General features: G+C 38.6%; 2 protein-coding genes across 3 annotated transcripts; one reads left to right on the forward strand and one right to left on the reverse strand.

Annotated features, from left to right (window-relative positions):
* Positions 1 to 3917: 3917 nt before the first annotated feature.
* On the forward strand, positions 3918 to 8037 carry LOC133732906 (uncharacterized). Of its 2 annotated transcripts, none has more exons than XM_062160516.1 (7): positions 3918 to 4541; positions 6005 to 6591; positions 6700 to 6764; positions 6934 to 7002; positions 7327 to 7416; positions 7504 to 7680; positions 7783 to 8037. In XM_062160516.1, the coding sequence occupies exons 1-7, from the start codon at positions 4075 to 4077 to the stop codon at positions 7825 to 7827; spliced, it is 1500 nt and encodes a 499-aa protein (XP_062016500.1). In that variant the 5' UTR covers positions 3918 to 4074; the 3' UTR covers positions 7828 to 8037. The 2 variants fall into 2 exon arrangements, with proteins under 2 accessions (XP_062016500.1, XP_062016501.1); XM_062160517.1 differs by having other exon boundaries at positions 3920 to 4541; positions 6949 to 7002.
* Positions 8038 to 8282: 245 nt separating this feature from the next.
* LOC133731259 (solanesyl-diphosphate synthase 1, mitochondrial) lies at positions 8283 to 13445 on the reverse strand. The gene is made up of 7 exons (XM_062158677.1): positions 13008 to 13445; positions 12369 to 12440; positions 11273 to 11358; positions 9298 to 9430; positions 9050 to 9142; positions 8772 to 8870; positions 8283 to 8535 (listed from the first exon to the last, which is right to left on the reverse strand). The coding sequence occupies exons 1-7, from the start codon at positions 13443 to 13445 to the stop codon at positions 8356 to 8358; spliced, it is 1101 nt and encodes a 366-aa protein (XP_062014661.1). The 3' UTR covers positions 8283 to 8355.
* Positions 13446 to 17945: the final 4500 nt, after the last annotated feature.

Below are 17945 nucleotides of genomic sequence, written 5' to 3' on the forward strand. Positions count from 1 at the left end.
ATTTGGTTTTTCTGCATCTTACTTGAATCTAGAGGACTCATCTCAACCAAATTAGGTTAAATTTTCTGGGTTTGCTGTGAGCATGATCTTTGGCCGCGAGGGAGGACACTGATGAGAGGTTGAAGAATGAACCCATACCCAACACCCCTCTTGTTTATCAGTCTCTCTTCATCTTCTCCGGCCATGTTGATTGGTGGAGGAAGTGAGGAGCCATAACCAAGAGCTGAGAAGAAGAAGAAGAAGAAGAGCTCTGAGAGGGGAGGGAGATTGAAGGGATAGCTTGGGAATTTTGCATGTGGGAAGGTCCCACAAATCTGACACATCAGACGGCGTCCGGACACGTCAGCACCTAAACAGAGGAAATTGACGGAATTGTGAGGAAATGGATCGAATTTATGAAATTGGAGAGTGTGAGGACTTTTCTGATTAAATTAGAAGTGCAGGGACTGAACTGACGAACCCTTGAAAGTACAGGGTAGTAAACAGAATTTTTTCCAAGAAAGAAATACAGCATGGTTTTGAAATCTGACAGGTTTTGCTTATACATTCTTAAGAAGTATCCTGAATTCCCGATCCATGTGACAACTTTTATCATTGTCTCCCCCATTATTGTTTAAATGGGAATTACCGTATAGAATTCAATGCTTGAGTACAGCACTTCCTTTGGCAATGTGGATCTTATTAAGGAATATAGCATTCATCACAATCTGGAAACATGTGAAGAAAAGCAATGAAAAGGAAAGAATAGAAGAGGTGGAGCAAGGGCAATTGTGTTGGGAAATATGTTGTGGGGCTTTACTTTCATGTAAGAGATGAAAAGGGTGCCTTTATGTTGAAATCCATCGTATGGAAGAACCTTGAAATAATGTCTGGCCAACCCATTTCCAGCCAAAGATGCTACTGTTGCATGCTTGCTGCTGAATATCATCATTCAAATGTGTGAGTATCTCTGTTTACCCATGTGATAAATTCCTTTCTCTAGCTTTACCATGTTTATTACTGCATTATTGTAGGCACAGAAACTAAATACTTGCTTTGCATCCAATTTGTGTGGGCAATATCTCCTGCCATGTAAAATATCTGAGACTGAGTCTTGTTGGAAGCATATGCTCATCTTTGGATTTTTCACATTGGCAATTAGAACATTTCAGTTGTTGATAGTCTGTTCATGCCCAAGAAAGAGAAAGCAAGATCTTGGATTTAAGGATCCAAGGTCACATTGGCTTGTAGAACATTTCAGTTGTTAATAGTCTGCTCATGCCCAATAAAGAGAAAGCAAGAACTTGGATGTAAGGATCCAAAGTGGATGGATCGAGTTTGATTGTTCCTTATATTATTTTCTTGAATTTATTACTTGCAAAGGGCGCCAGTTACTGCTTAGCTAGTATACCAGACTGTATAAGAAAACTACATTATATGACTATACTTATAGTTATCTTTTGGATTGCTATTATGAGACAAAGATGCCTATCGTTTTTGTTGAGCACTATAAATTATATTAAGAGTCAGAGAAGCTTGAATGATTGATGTACTATTGCGCCTTCAATATCAACAATGGATTGAAAGGGGCCGTTCATAGACACCAACTGAAGAATCAATTTGTTCTTCTTTCTAGTTTCTAGCTACCATCTTCATCAAGCTGTTTATTAAACTCATCAGAACATGCTCCTTTACCCCACCTTTAAATGCAGTGCAGTAGCAGCTCCATCACACCAAATAAAGTAGACAAAGTGTGTGGCTGAGTAAGTGAGTAGGGTGGAGCATTCCTTGAGATGAAGATATATTTAACTCTATTATTGACGCATCTCAAGTTGCCATAACTGATGGAATCTCTCTGTTGTCACCAGGCCCTCTCTTTTCTATGCTTTCTTGGCACTGGACCTATAAAGCAAGATGGCATCAATTCTGCCTCTGTGTGATTGATTATTATCTTTGCTTGAAAGATCGATGATTTTCACTGTTGTAAAGTGAAGAGTGAGGCACAAAGCTTTTGTTATCAATCAACGTGTCCCCTTTTGAGGTATCAACCCTCCTTTCCCTCACCTGCCCTCTTGGCACTTTTTCAATACCAACATATACAGCAGCAATCATTAGAGAGAATGAGAGATGGTGATATATAAAATCTATCGCTTGTGCTTAAACCCGTTACTGAGAGACTGAGAAAAGCTTATATTAGTTATATATGAAATGCTCAGAGTCTCAGACAAACATTTTTTAAGCAGGTCAGAAATGGTTGGAGACAAAAGCTTTTTCCTACAGATATATATTATACAGTATTAAGGTTTGTCTGGTCTTGGTTATTATTATAGATTTATAGTATTCGAGGTAATTAATTTTTTATTTTCTATTTCTATTATTGTTTTTTTTCTTTTACATGTGAAGCAGATGAATCTATGCATTCTTTACTTTTTTTTTTTTTTTTTTTTTTTTTTCAAATTTAAAATTTTATTTAATTAATTAATTAATTATTATTTTTTTTTAAGGAAAGCTGTTGAACTTTAGTCCTCAAAAGGGTTGAGGCAAGTGCGCTGCATCACCTCTATTCGACTCTTCTTAGGTAACAAGGAAACTTAAGGCCTACTCGCTCATCTTGTACAGGGTCTATACTGTAAACTCCGTATACGTGCAATTACTGGCGAACTACATTATCAAGCAAGAGAAATAAGAACTTAACCCAAAAATCTTGATGACATCAAGACGCTTGTATTTCTCCTCAAATTAAGGAACAATTTATCGATCAGGCCAAAAGTCTCATTTTCAGAAGGATTCTGATGCTAATATAATCAGTTAAAGAAATGTACACCAGCAAAAAGAACCAAGACTTGATTTGCACGACTCTACTAAAAGTAGCCAGGTAAAAGGACGTAAAACGTGCTTCCATAATGATTTCTTTCACTTCAGTTATCTCCTTTCCACTATTAGTGATATTTTTCACTTGTTCCGATCCTTTTCCTGGACAGTCTTTCTAATCATACAGTACATCAAGATTATATGTTATACTCTTGTCACCACAGCAACAAGAAAACAAAATTTTGATGGTGAACAAAAGTATTCATTTTGCACCAAAACCTTTTTCTTTTTCTGTTTGATTTTAGCTTGCCTTATACTAAGTTTGAATTCCATTGCTTAATCAGTGGCTTTCAGAATGAGACTTTCAAACTTCACCGAATTGAGACTTTCAAATGTGCCTTAAAACACCGTCTTTAGAAACATGCATTAATTTGGTAATATAAGACCTTTTATATGTAAACAATTGCCTTTTATTTAAAAAGGTAATCCCTTTTTTGTACTAAGAAAACCCTTTCTCTGCAGTAACTAGATAAGATGTCTAAACAAATTCCATGTACTACGAAGTGCATTATGCATGGAATAATGCCAATTCAAGTCGAAGGTTGATCTAAATTCAAATTCAATTCTTATAGCTCTCAAAATGTGGATCATGATGTTGTTACACCTAATTATCTCATTGGTTTTTCTCGGAGAAGGGTTGGATTGAAGCAACTAGAATTTTTATAGCCGAAGCAACTTCATTCAATAATCAAGATCGAAAAATCCCCTAAACGATGAAAAAGCGAACAACTCGGTGCTCTCATCTTCATTCTATGAATTGCAAATCATAGAGTATCTACTCAAGAATTCCAGGTGACAACCCTACATGCAATGCAAGTGGGTTATAATTAAGAAAGAGATTTTGATTGACCAAGAAGGTTAAGCTTCTCAATAATTGAAGGAGAAAATACAAAGACAGTGGAACAACAAACACATAAAACCAAGGTTTTACCAAAAGAAGACAACACGAATCACGATTTAATTAGCCAAAACCATCTTTCCAGGTAAGCAATAATGCTATATATCCAGTCTCTTCATATTTCTTAATCTCATTTGCATTATGCACATTTCAATCATCACAAACCCACTAACCAATACAATTAACACGCCCTTGTGAACAAAAGTTAATCACACTCTTTTTTTTTTGATAAAAAAGTCTATCACTTTTGTGACAAAGTTCCCTTTGTTTTTCTCCGTCTATATATACAACAACAACTCATTTTCTTTCACTGTACATCAATTTCTATGGATGATTCCTGGCGCATGCGCATGGGAATGCCGAGCCGGCGCTCTGGCGCCGACCGAACCTTCACGCGCTCGGTATTTCCAGCATGTTCGGGGGTCGCCACAACTCTTCAAGCGGACGACTTCGCCGACGTGTTTGGGGGACCGCCACGGAGCGTCCTCCCGCGACAATCTTCCTGCTGCTCCACTTCGTTCTGCGAGGAGATTTTCCAGCCGGAGTTCGTCTCTACATCGGATAAGAGGGGCCGGAACTTGCCGGAGTTCAGGATTCCGGCGAGGAGCGAGGGGTTCTATAGTGATATCTTTGGATCGGACGATGAGTTCCAGCGGAGGTCGAGAGAGCGGTCGAGGCCGAACTCCAAGGCCAAGTCGAATTCTTCTTCGGTGCTGAGCTCCGAGGAGCTGAGTCCTCTGCAGCCGGTCATCGGCGATGACGTGGCGTTGTCGTCCTTCGCTTCGAAGCTCAGGTACTCTACTTACCTAGTGACTAGTCATTTCGCTGCAAAGTCTTCAACTGTTTTCGATTCAGTTATATTTGTTGACTATTATACCCTTTCTCTTGCGCTGTAATTGCTTTTTCTTTAGTCTCCCTTGGCTAAACATTCGTTTAAGCATTGGGGGTATTCAGGGAAAACCAAAGAACAGTGGCGATTGTTTGTTGCCTTTTTTGGTCCGTACTAGAGATGGATCGGAGTCCATTTGTTCTTTACCCAAAGAAGTAATTGAATAATTGAATAAATTGCAATTTTTAATTAATTGTTTATCTTATTCGAAGGCTCAAGTTTTTTATTGTTCTTTGCCTTGGAATTATTGGGTTGGTAATCAGTGGCGGAACTAGAAGGTTGTATTTAGGGGGGCCAAAAAATTGTGAAATATGTTGAACAATTTTTTTTTATTGTTCTTTGCCTTGGAATTATTGGGTTGGTAATCAGTGGCGGAACTAGAAGATTGTATTTGGGGGGGGACCAAAAAATTGTGAAATATGTTGAACAATTTTTTTTTTTAATAGAAGATAATTTAATGCAAAACATATTTAACATTTGAAAAGAAAGCTATAATGTTTTGTGCTACGTACCAATGTATTCTTTCATAACATCTACTCATGTCTTCTTTTTAGTTTTTCAAAAAGATTTATTAATAAGTTAAAGTTATTGTACCATACAAGTGTTAAAAATTATTATTGTTTATACTTTTTCCCTTCTACGGTTTTTCTGCACAATCCAGATAAGTGGGGGGGCTAATTCCATGATTCTTGTCTAAATCTTGTTAAATCACATACCAATTACATGTGCCCAAGTGTGCAGTTCAAAAGTTTTGGGGGGGGGGGGGGGGGGGGGGCCAAGGCCACCTCCAGCCCCTTAATAGTTCCGCCACTGTTGGTAATTGGAGTGAGATCAGATCACTGGCTATAGTCGCTTTCAAGATTATCTACTGTTTAATTTCAATTCAATGACCATATGTTTTACGGAGCTAATTTTGTAGTAGATATGTGCTTTCATGTTTTTTTTTTTTTTTTTGTCGTAGTTGAGTCTCGACTTAAGTTAGACTTATTTTGTTTGAAACTGACAGTGTTGATCTTTTTTTAATAAAATGCCAAAATCATTAGACGTTAAGGTTTAGATTTTTTTAGACAGCCTAGATCTAAACCCTTAACTTTCAAGTATTGGAAACCCAAAATGCCAAAACCATCAATGTCTAATTGTTGTTACTTGACAGTCTATCTTCCATTGGTCACACCTAGCTTGGACATCATTTATTGTCGAAAAGTGCTTCTTACTTTCCTAGCCGGTGGCCCAGTGCAAAACCCCCGACCATACAGTTGTCTGAAACAACTTGTAGATGACTGATTGAGTGATTGTTTAGAGTTCTTGTCGACTTCATTTTTCATCAGCAAATTGCAATTTAGTAACCTAGTTCTTGATTGCCACAGGCCCATAAATGTAAGATGGGACTCATCGACTATGAAGCCCGCCAAGGAACATTCAAAGAAACAAGGAATACCAGCAGGTGTTCATTGCAGTCTTCCTTCATTCATCGAAAAACAAAATAACGAAAATGCATACGATGAACATACTAGAGCCTCCTACTTTGGATTCACACGAAAGGTTTTGTCCCCGGAAACCATTAGTATCGAACCCAGTTCATTTCGAAGTGTCAAGCTATCCACGGAGGATCTTGAACCACTCAACTCCCCTTCATCGGAAGTCTCTTCGATTTGTCAAGAACATGAGGCCAAAACGGGGATTCTTCATGATCATGTTTTGCCAGGAAAAGAAGTGGGGGTGCTAGAACAAGAAGAACTAGATGATGATGATGATGATGATGATGATGATGAAGTGATGAGCTCTTATGTGATTGAGATCAATTCTGACCATAGAGAGGGTACATGTGAAGAAGTTAACCTTGAAGAAGCAATTGCTTGGGCTAAAGAGAAGTTTCAAACGCAGAGTGCTTCTGAAAAAGAATCAAGCATGACAGCTCATGATCACAATGAGCAGTCCATTGCAATGGATGAAGGTGATTTTTTTTTTACTTGACTGTAAATTTAGGCATGAATAATTTAGTAGTAGAAGAAGAAGATCATTGAGAATAACATGAGCTTCTATGTTTGTTTTGATGATTCAGGAAGGCCTAAGGATCTATGCTCGGATCAACAGAGAGATGAACACGAAATGACTAGAACTCCCCAGGTATTAGTTTTACAAGGGATGCAACAATACAACATTATTTGCAGTTACTGTACGTACTAATTCATATTAGAATTTAAGTGTCACAGTTGTATAGTTCTTCCAATGTAAGGAGAGGAAAAGCACTAGTTTCGTATATTATTGTTAGGCAAATATTCATTTACTTTCCCAGCTGTTTGCTTTGCAGGATGAAGACAGAACATGGTTAGGTGAAGATGAAAAGCAACATTCAGAAAAAGAAGTAAGTTCCTTAGTTACATGATTATGCACAACTCAGTTATCTGTTCGATCATTCTGAAGAAGTATCTTTGTACTACATAGAACTTTGTATTTTCAACGAGTTATATCCATTTAAATGATTGAAGAAAGTTCCATTAAAGTGCCAGAGATATGTAAGGAAATTAAAGATCCCTGTGCAGGCTTAATTAATTGCATATATCATTGAATTTTCTAACCAATCAACTTAAAACTGTGCTGTGAGTCTATAGCCAAGTTCTGTTTTCACTAAGATGAGAATTTTGGAACAAAATTTTGATCCAATACTTGCGCTTGAATGAAACTACAGATGGAACTGGAGTTCTTGGATGAAGACATAAGGTTATGGTCAGCTGGGAAGGAATCGAACATTCGCATGCTTCTTTCAACACTACACCAGGTAAGATTCTTGAATTTTACTTTCTCCAGGTTCAACTATGATGACAATCCAGATGGTTAATTGTTTGGTATTGTCGACTTGATTCAGATTCTATGGCCCAATAGTGGTTGGTATACAATACCTCTGACAAGCCTAATAGAAAGTTCACAAGTCAAGAAAGCCTATCAAAAGGCCAGGCTATGTCTCCACCCTGACAAACTGCAACAGAGATCAGCAACACCAGCTCAAAAGTATGTTGCTGAGAAAGCTTTCTCCATCCTCCAGGTAAACTATTTATATGTATTTGGTTACTAACTTCTTGACAGTTAAAAGTAGAAATGAAACAAAAGCAACACAAATTTAAAGAGTGATGATATTTGGTTGTAGGATGCATGGGCAGTATTCATCTCCCAAGATGTTTTCATTATCTAGTGGACGCTTGGTACTCAGTTTTGACTTGAAGATTGCGATTGAACTACGTGCAAGCTTTTAGGTATCCATCATATATATTGAACAATATCGACCTTCTTCATCGTGAGCTTTGTAAATGCGAAATATGTACATTGTTGGATTAACTACAGTTGGTATTTCTAATCTGTATACTTTTTGAAGTGGTTAACAATATTTTAGTATTTTCTCCGATCTTACAAATTTTTTTTTTTCTTTAGATTTGTTTTCCAAGTATACTCAATTTAGTGAAATCCAAAAGAGAGTAGAAAGAAGTGAATCAATGCATCACAAGCAACTTTTTCTAGCAATAACATCAACTCCTAAGTTTTGCCCCTCATTTTGCCTATGGTCTACCTGGACCTTGGTCCATAGTAGAATTTTTGCAAAAGATGTCATAACCAACTTCCAAAAGTTGTATTAATTAATTAGCACGACAATTTTCATAGCCTTGGCTGTGTACACATACGCGTTGAATTTCAGACCCATATGTTATTTATGGTGTACATTTTCTCACTTGGTTCTTGTGAGGACTATGTTGGTGAGATCTAGGAGCGCCATCCTTGATCTTCTTACGCTTTCGTCCTCGCTCTCAGGCAGAAATTTGATTGCCTTTGCAGCAAGGTTTGCATGCTTTCTTGCTAGATCCCTTGTCCTCTGTATACCATTACTCTTACCAAGGTAGTCAAGAGCCTGAAGGCAGAAAATTAAATACTTGGAATTTTGTTTTACCCAACAAAAGTAATGAGTTACATAGAAAATTTCAAAATATAATGCTTTGTAACCATCAATATCAACTATTTATAGCTTCAGATCAGATCAAAGGAAAGAAAAAACCAAGTTTCCTCAGCACTAGCTTCAGCTTTTACCAAGATATTGAATCACGAAGAACCAAACAAACACTTGGGCAGTAGATTATGTGAACTTACGATCTCAATATTTGAAGGATTGTCAAATCCTTTTTCAACAACTGCACCCAACTGAGGGAACTCTTCCGGGGCAAACAATATTGGAGCAGTGATAATGCCCTACAAAATTGATCTCATGCACAGTTAGTCTATTACTCTGTAACTTACAAGGTAGTAGTACGTCTATAACTTTATATATATGACAAGCTGATGCTTCCATATACTATTACAAGCTAAAGAGAAAGTTCATGTTTGCAAAGTTTGAACAAGGAAATGACACATTGCTAACTGAGGCTTACATGACGGATGTCAGATAATGAGCCCTTTCCAAGAGATGTTGATGATGTGCCCGAAAAATCAAGAACATCGTCTATCAATTGAAACGCCAATCCCTGAGGGAAAAGTCGATCAGTCAGCTTAACGCAGATCAGCACATGCACATATGTATATGTATATATGTATATGAGCCTCAGGGATCGATTAGAGAAACAGAACAAGGAAGCAATTGAACAAATCAAGAAAAGAATTCAAGAGTTTTAGCACAAACCAGATTCTTTCCATAGTCAAAAGCCATCTCGGCAACTTGTGTTGTATGCCCAGCAAGAATGGCAATTGCCTTGCAAGAATTTGAAATCGATGATGCATTCTTGTAGTATGTTTTTTCCATGTAATATTCCATGCTGCAATATCGAATTTCATTATAACTAGCCAACATATCTATTTTTATTTTACTTTTTCTTTTTTAAGAAGTCTTGTCTGTCGCTTTCATAATGTGGCTTGAGATTTTTTTTTTGAGAAATAGATAACTTCATTAACTTATCCATGGCCAGAAAGCACATACATCACAAGCTGTCTCGTACCAACAGATCTAGCTGGCACAAGTTGCCAAGCAAATGACAAGTACCCTCACTGAAAACAAATGCGCTCACTTATTAAAGTGCCTAGCAAAATGCTCAAAACCCAAAACTATCTAAGCTCTTGCTATAGCAACCCAACCGCCTAGAGACCTCAATTGGTGTACGATTAAAGTAGCTAACTTACATAGCACTAGACTCTAAAACAAATACTAGGCACAGAAGAGGACCGAGAAAACCTAGAGTTTCCCATTGCCCTAACCTTATCTCGAGAATCCTCCGTCGTTACCACTCTAGAGGATTTGCTAGAGGCACGAAAGTGCATAATTCCCTAACAAACGTAGAGAGTACAAACCTAGGGTTCTAGACCAAGGTAAAAAGTAAAAAAACTAAAAAAGAGCCCAACTAAAGAAGACCCAGTAGATCGGCCCAACAGGCCCCGCCCCAATCCTTTGTACAACAGCCAAACGTGCACAACCGAGCGCCGCCGCCGCCGAACCAGCACCTCCAGAACCACGTCGCACCACCCGAAGCACGTCAAGTCGATCTCAGATGCCGTCAACGAAGCGTCACTACCCATCAAGAGCCCCAAACTGGAACTCCAGCAAACCCGACAAGGATTCACCCAAACAACCAGATCGAAGCCACCAAGAAGAGGACGACAACACCGCCTGGAAGGAAAGCAGATTGGGATCCAACTGCCTCCCATCCCAATCCATCGCCCACATCACCAAGATCGGAATACCGGCCACCATATGTGAAAGGGAGTGGGACAGAAAAAAACAACCGAACCATCTGCCAAGCCTTGAGTAGCCATAGCCCCTAGGACGCTGTCCCAAGCCTTAATCTCATCACCCGTCCGGCAGCGGAACAGACGACAGGAAGGCCAGAGGCCAGTCCAGCCTCCGCGCGCCGCCGGACGAGCACGATAGAAAACAGGGAAAAAACCTTATGTAGTTAGGGCGTGTGTAGCGCGTTCTCTAGTAAAACTAGGTTTATGGATTCATAATGTGGCTTGAGATAATCAAGTAGATGGAGGATTTATTGTGATATCCTCAAAGAAAGATTAATTTCAATAGGAACTCTTAGGCAGTGTTTGGATGAGGCAGATGATAAGTGAGGCACTAGATCATGTTAATGGTGGCCCTATATATAGCAGAAATATCTGACGACTCTTCAAGTATTTGCTCCTTGGCATAACCATCTTGTTCAGACGAGATAGAAACATGGGCAACTACTCTATTCTACTGTGCATGTTGTGCTGCATTTGGATTAATTAGCAGTAACTGAAGTACTGAACAATCGAACCTTATACATATTGAGGACGTATACATGCACATATCGAGCACTCTAGGTAATCATTTTGATATTGCCTACAGTGCTAATACATACACGGCCCTACATTCCTTAATGTTTTTGAGAGTGTGGAATATTGTCCAGGCCCATATTGGAAAAATTCGAGATTTTGTTAAAAGAGCTTATAATTCTTGGTGTCATGCTCAGATCGATTACCTTATCATGGAAAATTCTTATATTTTCTATCTGATCAGGAAATTCGTCAATGGTGTATAAGCAGTACGTATTCGATCTGCTGACACCGTGTATATATTGAGCAAATAGCAAACCAAACAAAATGTAGAAATATGACAGAAGCAGCAGTACGTGTACCTAAAACTTTGATCGGCTGCCATATTCATTTGCATGGTTTCCCCTGTTACAGGATGCTCTACAACGGTTGATAGTAATGAGAAAACCTACATACAAATGCACAAAATAGCAATCGCATGCCCCCAATACAGGATATCAAATATCTAAAGCCTAGCGAGCCTAGCCCAGCCAGTGTGCGTATTAATTTTAAGGGGAATTTGATTCTACACCTAAATTCACACACATCTTTTAGATTAAGCCCATCTATAAGATTGTTTTAATATACACCCAAACATATTAATTAGGTTTATTTATAAAACAAAACCTATTAAATAGGATAAATATTAAAACTCATTGTTGTTAAGAATTACTAAAGCTGCCACCATCTCCAAACTTTATGCAGATGCAAGTCTTGAAACCGTTGCGCAAAGACATCGCCTAGAATTAATCAACTCTTGATTCCAACAATTGAAATCAATACCTGGGTTGGAGGTTATGTAATCTCCACATTCAAAAGCCTAATCTAAATGAGGTTATGTAATCTCCACATTCAAAAGCCGGAATTAGGTACAAAATGTGAACTCCCTGAATGATAGGTACCTAAATCATTTGCTTATGTTGAAACCCACACGATGTTTAACACCTGAATGATAGACAAAATTATGCAATTTTACCTATGGTTCATTCTACCTAAGTTATTCCTTGATTGATAGGTACAAATTGTGAACTCCTAAATGATAGGTACCTAAATCATTTGCTTATGTTAAAACTCACATGATATTTAACACATGTACGTACAATAGGAAAAATTATACATTTAGGCCTATGGTTCATCTAGAAATACCAAAATTAGCAAGTGAAAGTTAACGACAAGGGTGTTGGATTATTCTATTTCATTTCCGGTAAATGAGGTGAAATGAATATTTTACTAAAAAGTCAACAGCTATATTTGAGGAATATTTTACCTATTCAATCAGAAGGGTAAAATAGTCAAACTAAAAAAACATGAAATATCATAATTATAGACTTAAAACCTATAAGGAAGGTTTAATTATGTGAATGAGTGTAGATTTCTGTACATAAGTACACAATAATACATGCGTATGTACGTATATACCTCTGTGTTTCTTAGAGAGGCAATTGCAACCCAAGCTTGAGCGAACATAAAATCTCCCGCTAATACGGCTAGCTGCATTAGTTCAATGACACAAAAAAGAACAACCATCATATTATAATGTTGGAGAGATAAGATCTCACATTAGAAAAGTGACAAAATATAATACAAATTATATATATATGTATATGTATATGTATGTGTGTGTGTGTGTGTGTGTGTGTGGCTCACACTCAATTGTACGGAGATTTTTTGAGTTAAAAAAATCCAACACGTATAACATATGGTTAAGTTGAGACAATATCGATACAATGGTAGACCACGGACTATACTTGTCACCCTAGTTAGTAAAAAACGGAACGTGTATGATTCGGCAAAGAAACGTACGTGTACTATTCGGTAGACCGTTCATCTTCTCCAACATCCTAATCGTTCTAGCAACAATGCTTTCAAGAACGGGGCCTCTATTAGAGTGGAGAAGATGAACTCCATCAATAATGACCAGTGTAACAAGCTGTGTACAAGTATGTTCTCCAAACTTTCTGGTGATCATTTCGCAATCCTTGGGAGTTGTGACAATAATAGAGTCTCTTCAATTTGTAAGTGAGTGAGGGTCTGGTCATGACCACTCATTTCTTTCACTTTGGCACCAAAAGACCTCAATCTTTTACTCAAATGTGCCACCACCTTATGAACAATAGCTGTAGCAGAAGCCAAATATACTACTTTGTACCCTTTGTGATTTACATTATGATCATCAGATCTATCCATATTTATACCGCACTGCTGGAGAATGGCGAGGATGGCAACATTACCTTCCCCGGGTCCAGTTGGAGCACTCAGGAGGATGTTGTTGGTCTCAAACAGAGCAGTATCATAAACAAGACTATCCACCCTGTTCAGCTCATGGATTCCATCAAAGGATTTTCGACTCCACTTGGGCATGTCGGCTACTCGTACAAGTTTTTCACGTTGATCTGTCCCAGGGAGGTCCGAACGAGGCCGTTTAGAGTCACGGAGGGACTCATCAACGTCGCCGGCGCCTCTCTTACCTTGACGAGAAACATTTGGCCTCAACATTATCTATGGAAAACTACTAGCTAGTGATATGGAAAGAACTGAAATGGGTTGATTTTGGACTAGCTGAGAGAGGATGTTCAAGGAGAGTGGGAGTTTGGGTGTTTGACAGTTAATTTTTTATTTTTACAGCATGAACAGCCAATGGAAAATTACTTGTTAAGAACCAACACATTTTGATTTAATTTATGTTTTTTGAAAACCTTCGATCGTTGACCTTTGTTTTCCAGCAGAAGGCATTGTCGGATCGCCGCACCGAATGTCCTAATCCCAAAGGGACCCACGGCGGCCCTTGGCAGAGGGTGACAGGGTTTGTCTTTCGTTTCTTTGGGCTCAACTAATTTAGAATGATACCAAAATAGACATCCATTTCAAGCACTTTTTGGTTAGTGGGATTGTATAACAACAGTGTGGTGTAGTGCTAAAATCTCATGTTAATTAACAACATCAATGACCTTTCCTAAATTTTTTTTAAAATCAAGAAAAAATCTAAAATACTTTTTAATGGCCATAGCAAAGACGAATGGAGTACCCTACAATTGATGAAGCTCGATACACGACAATGCTTGAACATGTGAATGTATATCAACATCTTTGGTATGCCCGTAGCCCCGCTGTTGCTCTTCCACTCCAAATTTATAGCGTAAAATTCTTCTTTAGCAACTTCTCCATCCGAAAACTGTAAGATGCGGATAAAATATTTTTCTTTGATTTGAATAATATGAGACCTTTGAATCTCAGAAGTGAAATGAGTGGGGATTACTTGATTAAGGGTGTCAGTTGTATATTCAAAATCACTCTTGCGGTAAAGACAGAAGAGGAAACGTGATAAGTAGGTTTTAAACTTTTCATAATCATCTTGTAATACCTTAAGAATCTCTTCAGAATCTGATTCATGAATCATATTTGGTCTCACCTCCACCGAACACACTCTTCCACCGGTATATCAGTCATTCAACGCTGAATACACTGCTGCTTTTTTTTTTTTTCAATTTGGGCAAGTTCAATATCTGATCTACGTGGTAGGTCGCGCTTGTATGGCATTGGGTCCTCCATCTTATAATATTCTTGAACAAATTCCTCACCGGATATTAATTCCTCCATTTAGGTTGGGGAAGTAGCTTTAATTTCATTTTTGAATTCATATTAATTCAGATTTGAGCAACACAGCCCACAAAAACAATTTGACATATGTGAATATCGGACTGCAAATTGGTATAATATCTAAGAACAAGTAAAAGGCGCACAAGGAATGTGAATAAGAAACATACATGTCGTGTAGCATCAAATAATAAGAACAAGAAAACCAACCACTAAAACAAGTGCGTCTCAAATATCATGTTTCCAAACACACCCTAGAAATTTAGCTAGGCTGGAGTTGATAATGGATAACATAACCAAATTGTTTCTTGTATAAGCAATTGACAAAGCAGCTAGCAGGAAACTAGTGCAATGTAACTAGTTTAGTGAGTTTATCCTATAACAAGTAACTTACAGCAGCACAAAGGCACCAATCTTAGACACATGTTTGTTGGGCAATCCATGCTCATAAGGGTATTCCAAGATGTGAGGAGCCCCCCGGCGTGACACTAGGAAATGTGTACTCTCTCTAGTTTATTTTAGGGTTGTACTCATATTCAAGGTGTATGACACATATTTTCATACCGTCTGTATATAAAATGTGAAAGCTAATTATTTGGATTTCGGGGTGAATAAGAGTAGAGAATAAGGAAGATATGTCGATCTACCAAATGTACTAACTGATAGTGAGAGCCACAAAATTCAGAAGGCACTCCATGCTGAAACCCTAGAGTGTTCAACATACACAAGATAGGATCGTCGTCATTATCATCAGACATGATATAGGCTCCTAGGAACAAAGTTGTGTCTGAGCCACCACAATGAGAGAATTCATAGGTAAATAGTATCATGTGGTTAAAGATGTGGTCCTTGACAATCAAAACTGGGGGGCCAACGGTGAAGGGAAGACCGTGGGTGCCAGAGTACGTCTTTTATTTTTATCTTATTTTTTTCAGAAATGGAAAGGCTAAGAGAAAGATGTCACTGCCATCAGTCACCGAACAAAAATAGGGATCAATTTAGGTGTAAGGAGGATCTGGCAAGTTAGCCCATTCCATGATTGACTAATCCGGATGAAATGTCTCAAAATTCTAATTGGCAGTAGGGACACGGCTGAGATCATAGAGTTTGTAGTCATCCATTTCTAGCACAGAGGATTCTATTTTTCCTTATTAGAGTCTAGTCCTAATAATAACCATGTCTGGCTTGGGTTCCTCACGATAAAATATGTAGATCATTAGGACGAGATTAATTCTCAACTTGGATTGGTTTTAGAGATGGCCGGAGTTATTGAAAAAGGATGAAAAAATGTTATAAAATCATGAGCTTTTGAGGTTCAATCTATTGTCTTCATAGTTCAAATAAACGATTCATAAGTATGGATGAAATTGCAATGGTGAGAGATCTGCCACCGAAAGCTGAAAGAATGAAGTAGACCTGGCCTGGTCAGGTTTGGCCTGGAAACGAATAGGAAGTAGCTTTTCAATTCCCAATATTAGCTTTTACATTGGTTCATCAACATAAATTTTTGGTTCAGGGTAGTAGCTTTTGAGAAGATGTCAATAGTTTTTTAAAAGACGAAAGTAACATTTCTAACTAAGTATAGTTTTTCTCGAAAATAATAATAACTTTTCAATTTGGGGCAATAGTAACATCTAGGGTGGGCAGTTTGTACCAAAAATGCGGTTACCGACTCAAACCGCACCGAAAAAACGGTTCGGTAACAACACCGAACTAAAACGGTGTCGTTTTAAGGTCACACCACACCGAACTGCTTTTATGCGGTACGGTTGCTGTTTTGGGTCATAAACCGCCCGATTTAAACCGACCCGCACCGAATTTATTTTAATTTCATTTTATTTATTTATTATTTCTCCATTGATGGAACTGTTGGTTTGTAATATATAAGAAATCTATTTTTGTTTAGGTTTTCGGTTTGTAATAAGTTGCTATGTTTGCATGATAATTGATATATATATATCTGTGTGTGTGTGTGTGTGTGTGTGCGCGCGTGCGTTTGTTAAGTGTTCAAACATGGTCTTTCTGCTAGTTGCTTGATATTTGGGTGAAATTTGCCGATTTATGTGGACTCTAAATGCATTTTCACCTTATTGAAATTGTTAGGTAAAAATAAGCCTGACTTTGGGCCTCCCTTTCTAGTTGAAATAAATAACCGGTCCACACCGAAACCGACCCGCACCGCACCGAAAAATGGTGTAACCGAAATAATCGGTCCAACACTTTTGTAGCCCAACCGAAAAAAGCAGTTTGATTGCAGTTTGGGCCTCATACCGAACCGCACCGCGTCCACCCCTAGCAACATCGCAATAACTTTTCTAAAGAATAACATTAGAATTTTCATTGGTCAACAATAGTTTTTGGTAGAATGATAATAGCTATTCGGAAGCAATAACATTTTTGTTGATAATGAAAATTAAAAATGCGGCGGTAGCTCAAAGAACCAACTCATTGCCTCACCGGTGAGTCTCTTAGAGCAAGTTCACCCGTTGGGTCACCTACTATTCACTACTTTTTAGTGTATATTTTCATTCTCTGGATCACGAAATACACTGTGCCCGTGACCCAGGGCACGAAATACACTGTGCTCGGGACCCAGAGGGTGAAATTAATACTAAAAAGTAGTGAATAGTGGGTGACCTGGTGATCCAACGGGTGAACTTGCTCTTAGAAGAGATGGCATACCTTTGCCCATCATAGCGTGCCTGAAGCTGCATGTCGACATGGGGAAAGGGGTCAGCTTGAGCGGCATATCGGTAGATTTTCAATGGTTTAGTGCCTGCAGCTCTGAGCCTCTGACCGCTTCAAGCATTCTTCTTTTGAATGGCTCAGGCCTGTGGGTGAACAGTGGTTTTCTACTCATTAGATTCTTTTTTTCCAACTGTTGCATTCGTTGGTTGTAAGAGCAGTGTGGTTGATCGACCACCGGTCACGGTTGCCCGCAAGTGTAAGATATCGGAATGGCCCCTGACTGTGCGACCTGCTCTGGTTCAACGACAAGCCTTGGGTTAGGTGGTAGCCCCTGGCCGTTAAGTTTTGGTGGGTTGAACGAGCATCTCAATGCGACTACAGGTCTAGGAGGTGTCATGCTCTTTGACTGGTTGTTCAGTTGTTGTCAGTTGGCCGAGAATTCTCCCCTGCATTGCGTTTCAACTCGTCATATTGGCAAGGACAGAACTGTATCAGCGTTGAGTCTCAGCATTCTCCTTGTTCTCTCGTTTGCGCTCGGCCTTAATTCCGCGCATGTTCCTCAACCTTACGGGAACAATGACACAGTATGTTATTCACGTTGTAGATTTTCTGCACTACTTGGTTCTTGTTATGATGTGGGGGAGCCCTCCTTGTTATCTTAGATTATCGTTGTCGCTCTCAGGCAGAGGTTCAATTGCCCCTGCACCAAGGCTT

Source organism: Rosa rugosa, chromosome 2, assembly GCF_958449725.1.
Source record: "Rosa rugosa chromosome 2, drRosRugo1.1, whole genome shotgun sequence".
NCBI classification, from domain to species: domain Eukaryota; kingdom Viridiplantae; phylum Streptophyta; class Magnoliopsida; order Rosales; family Rosaceae; genus Rosa; species Rosa rugosa.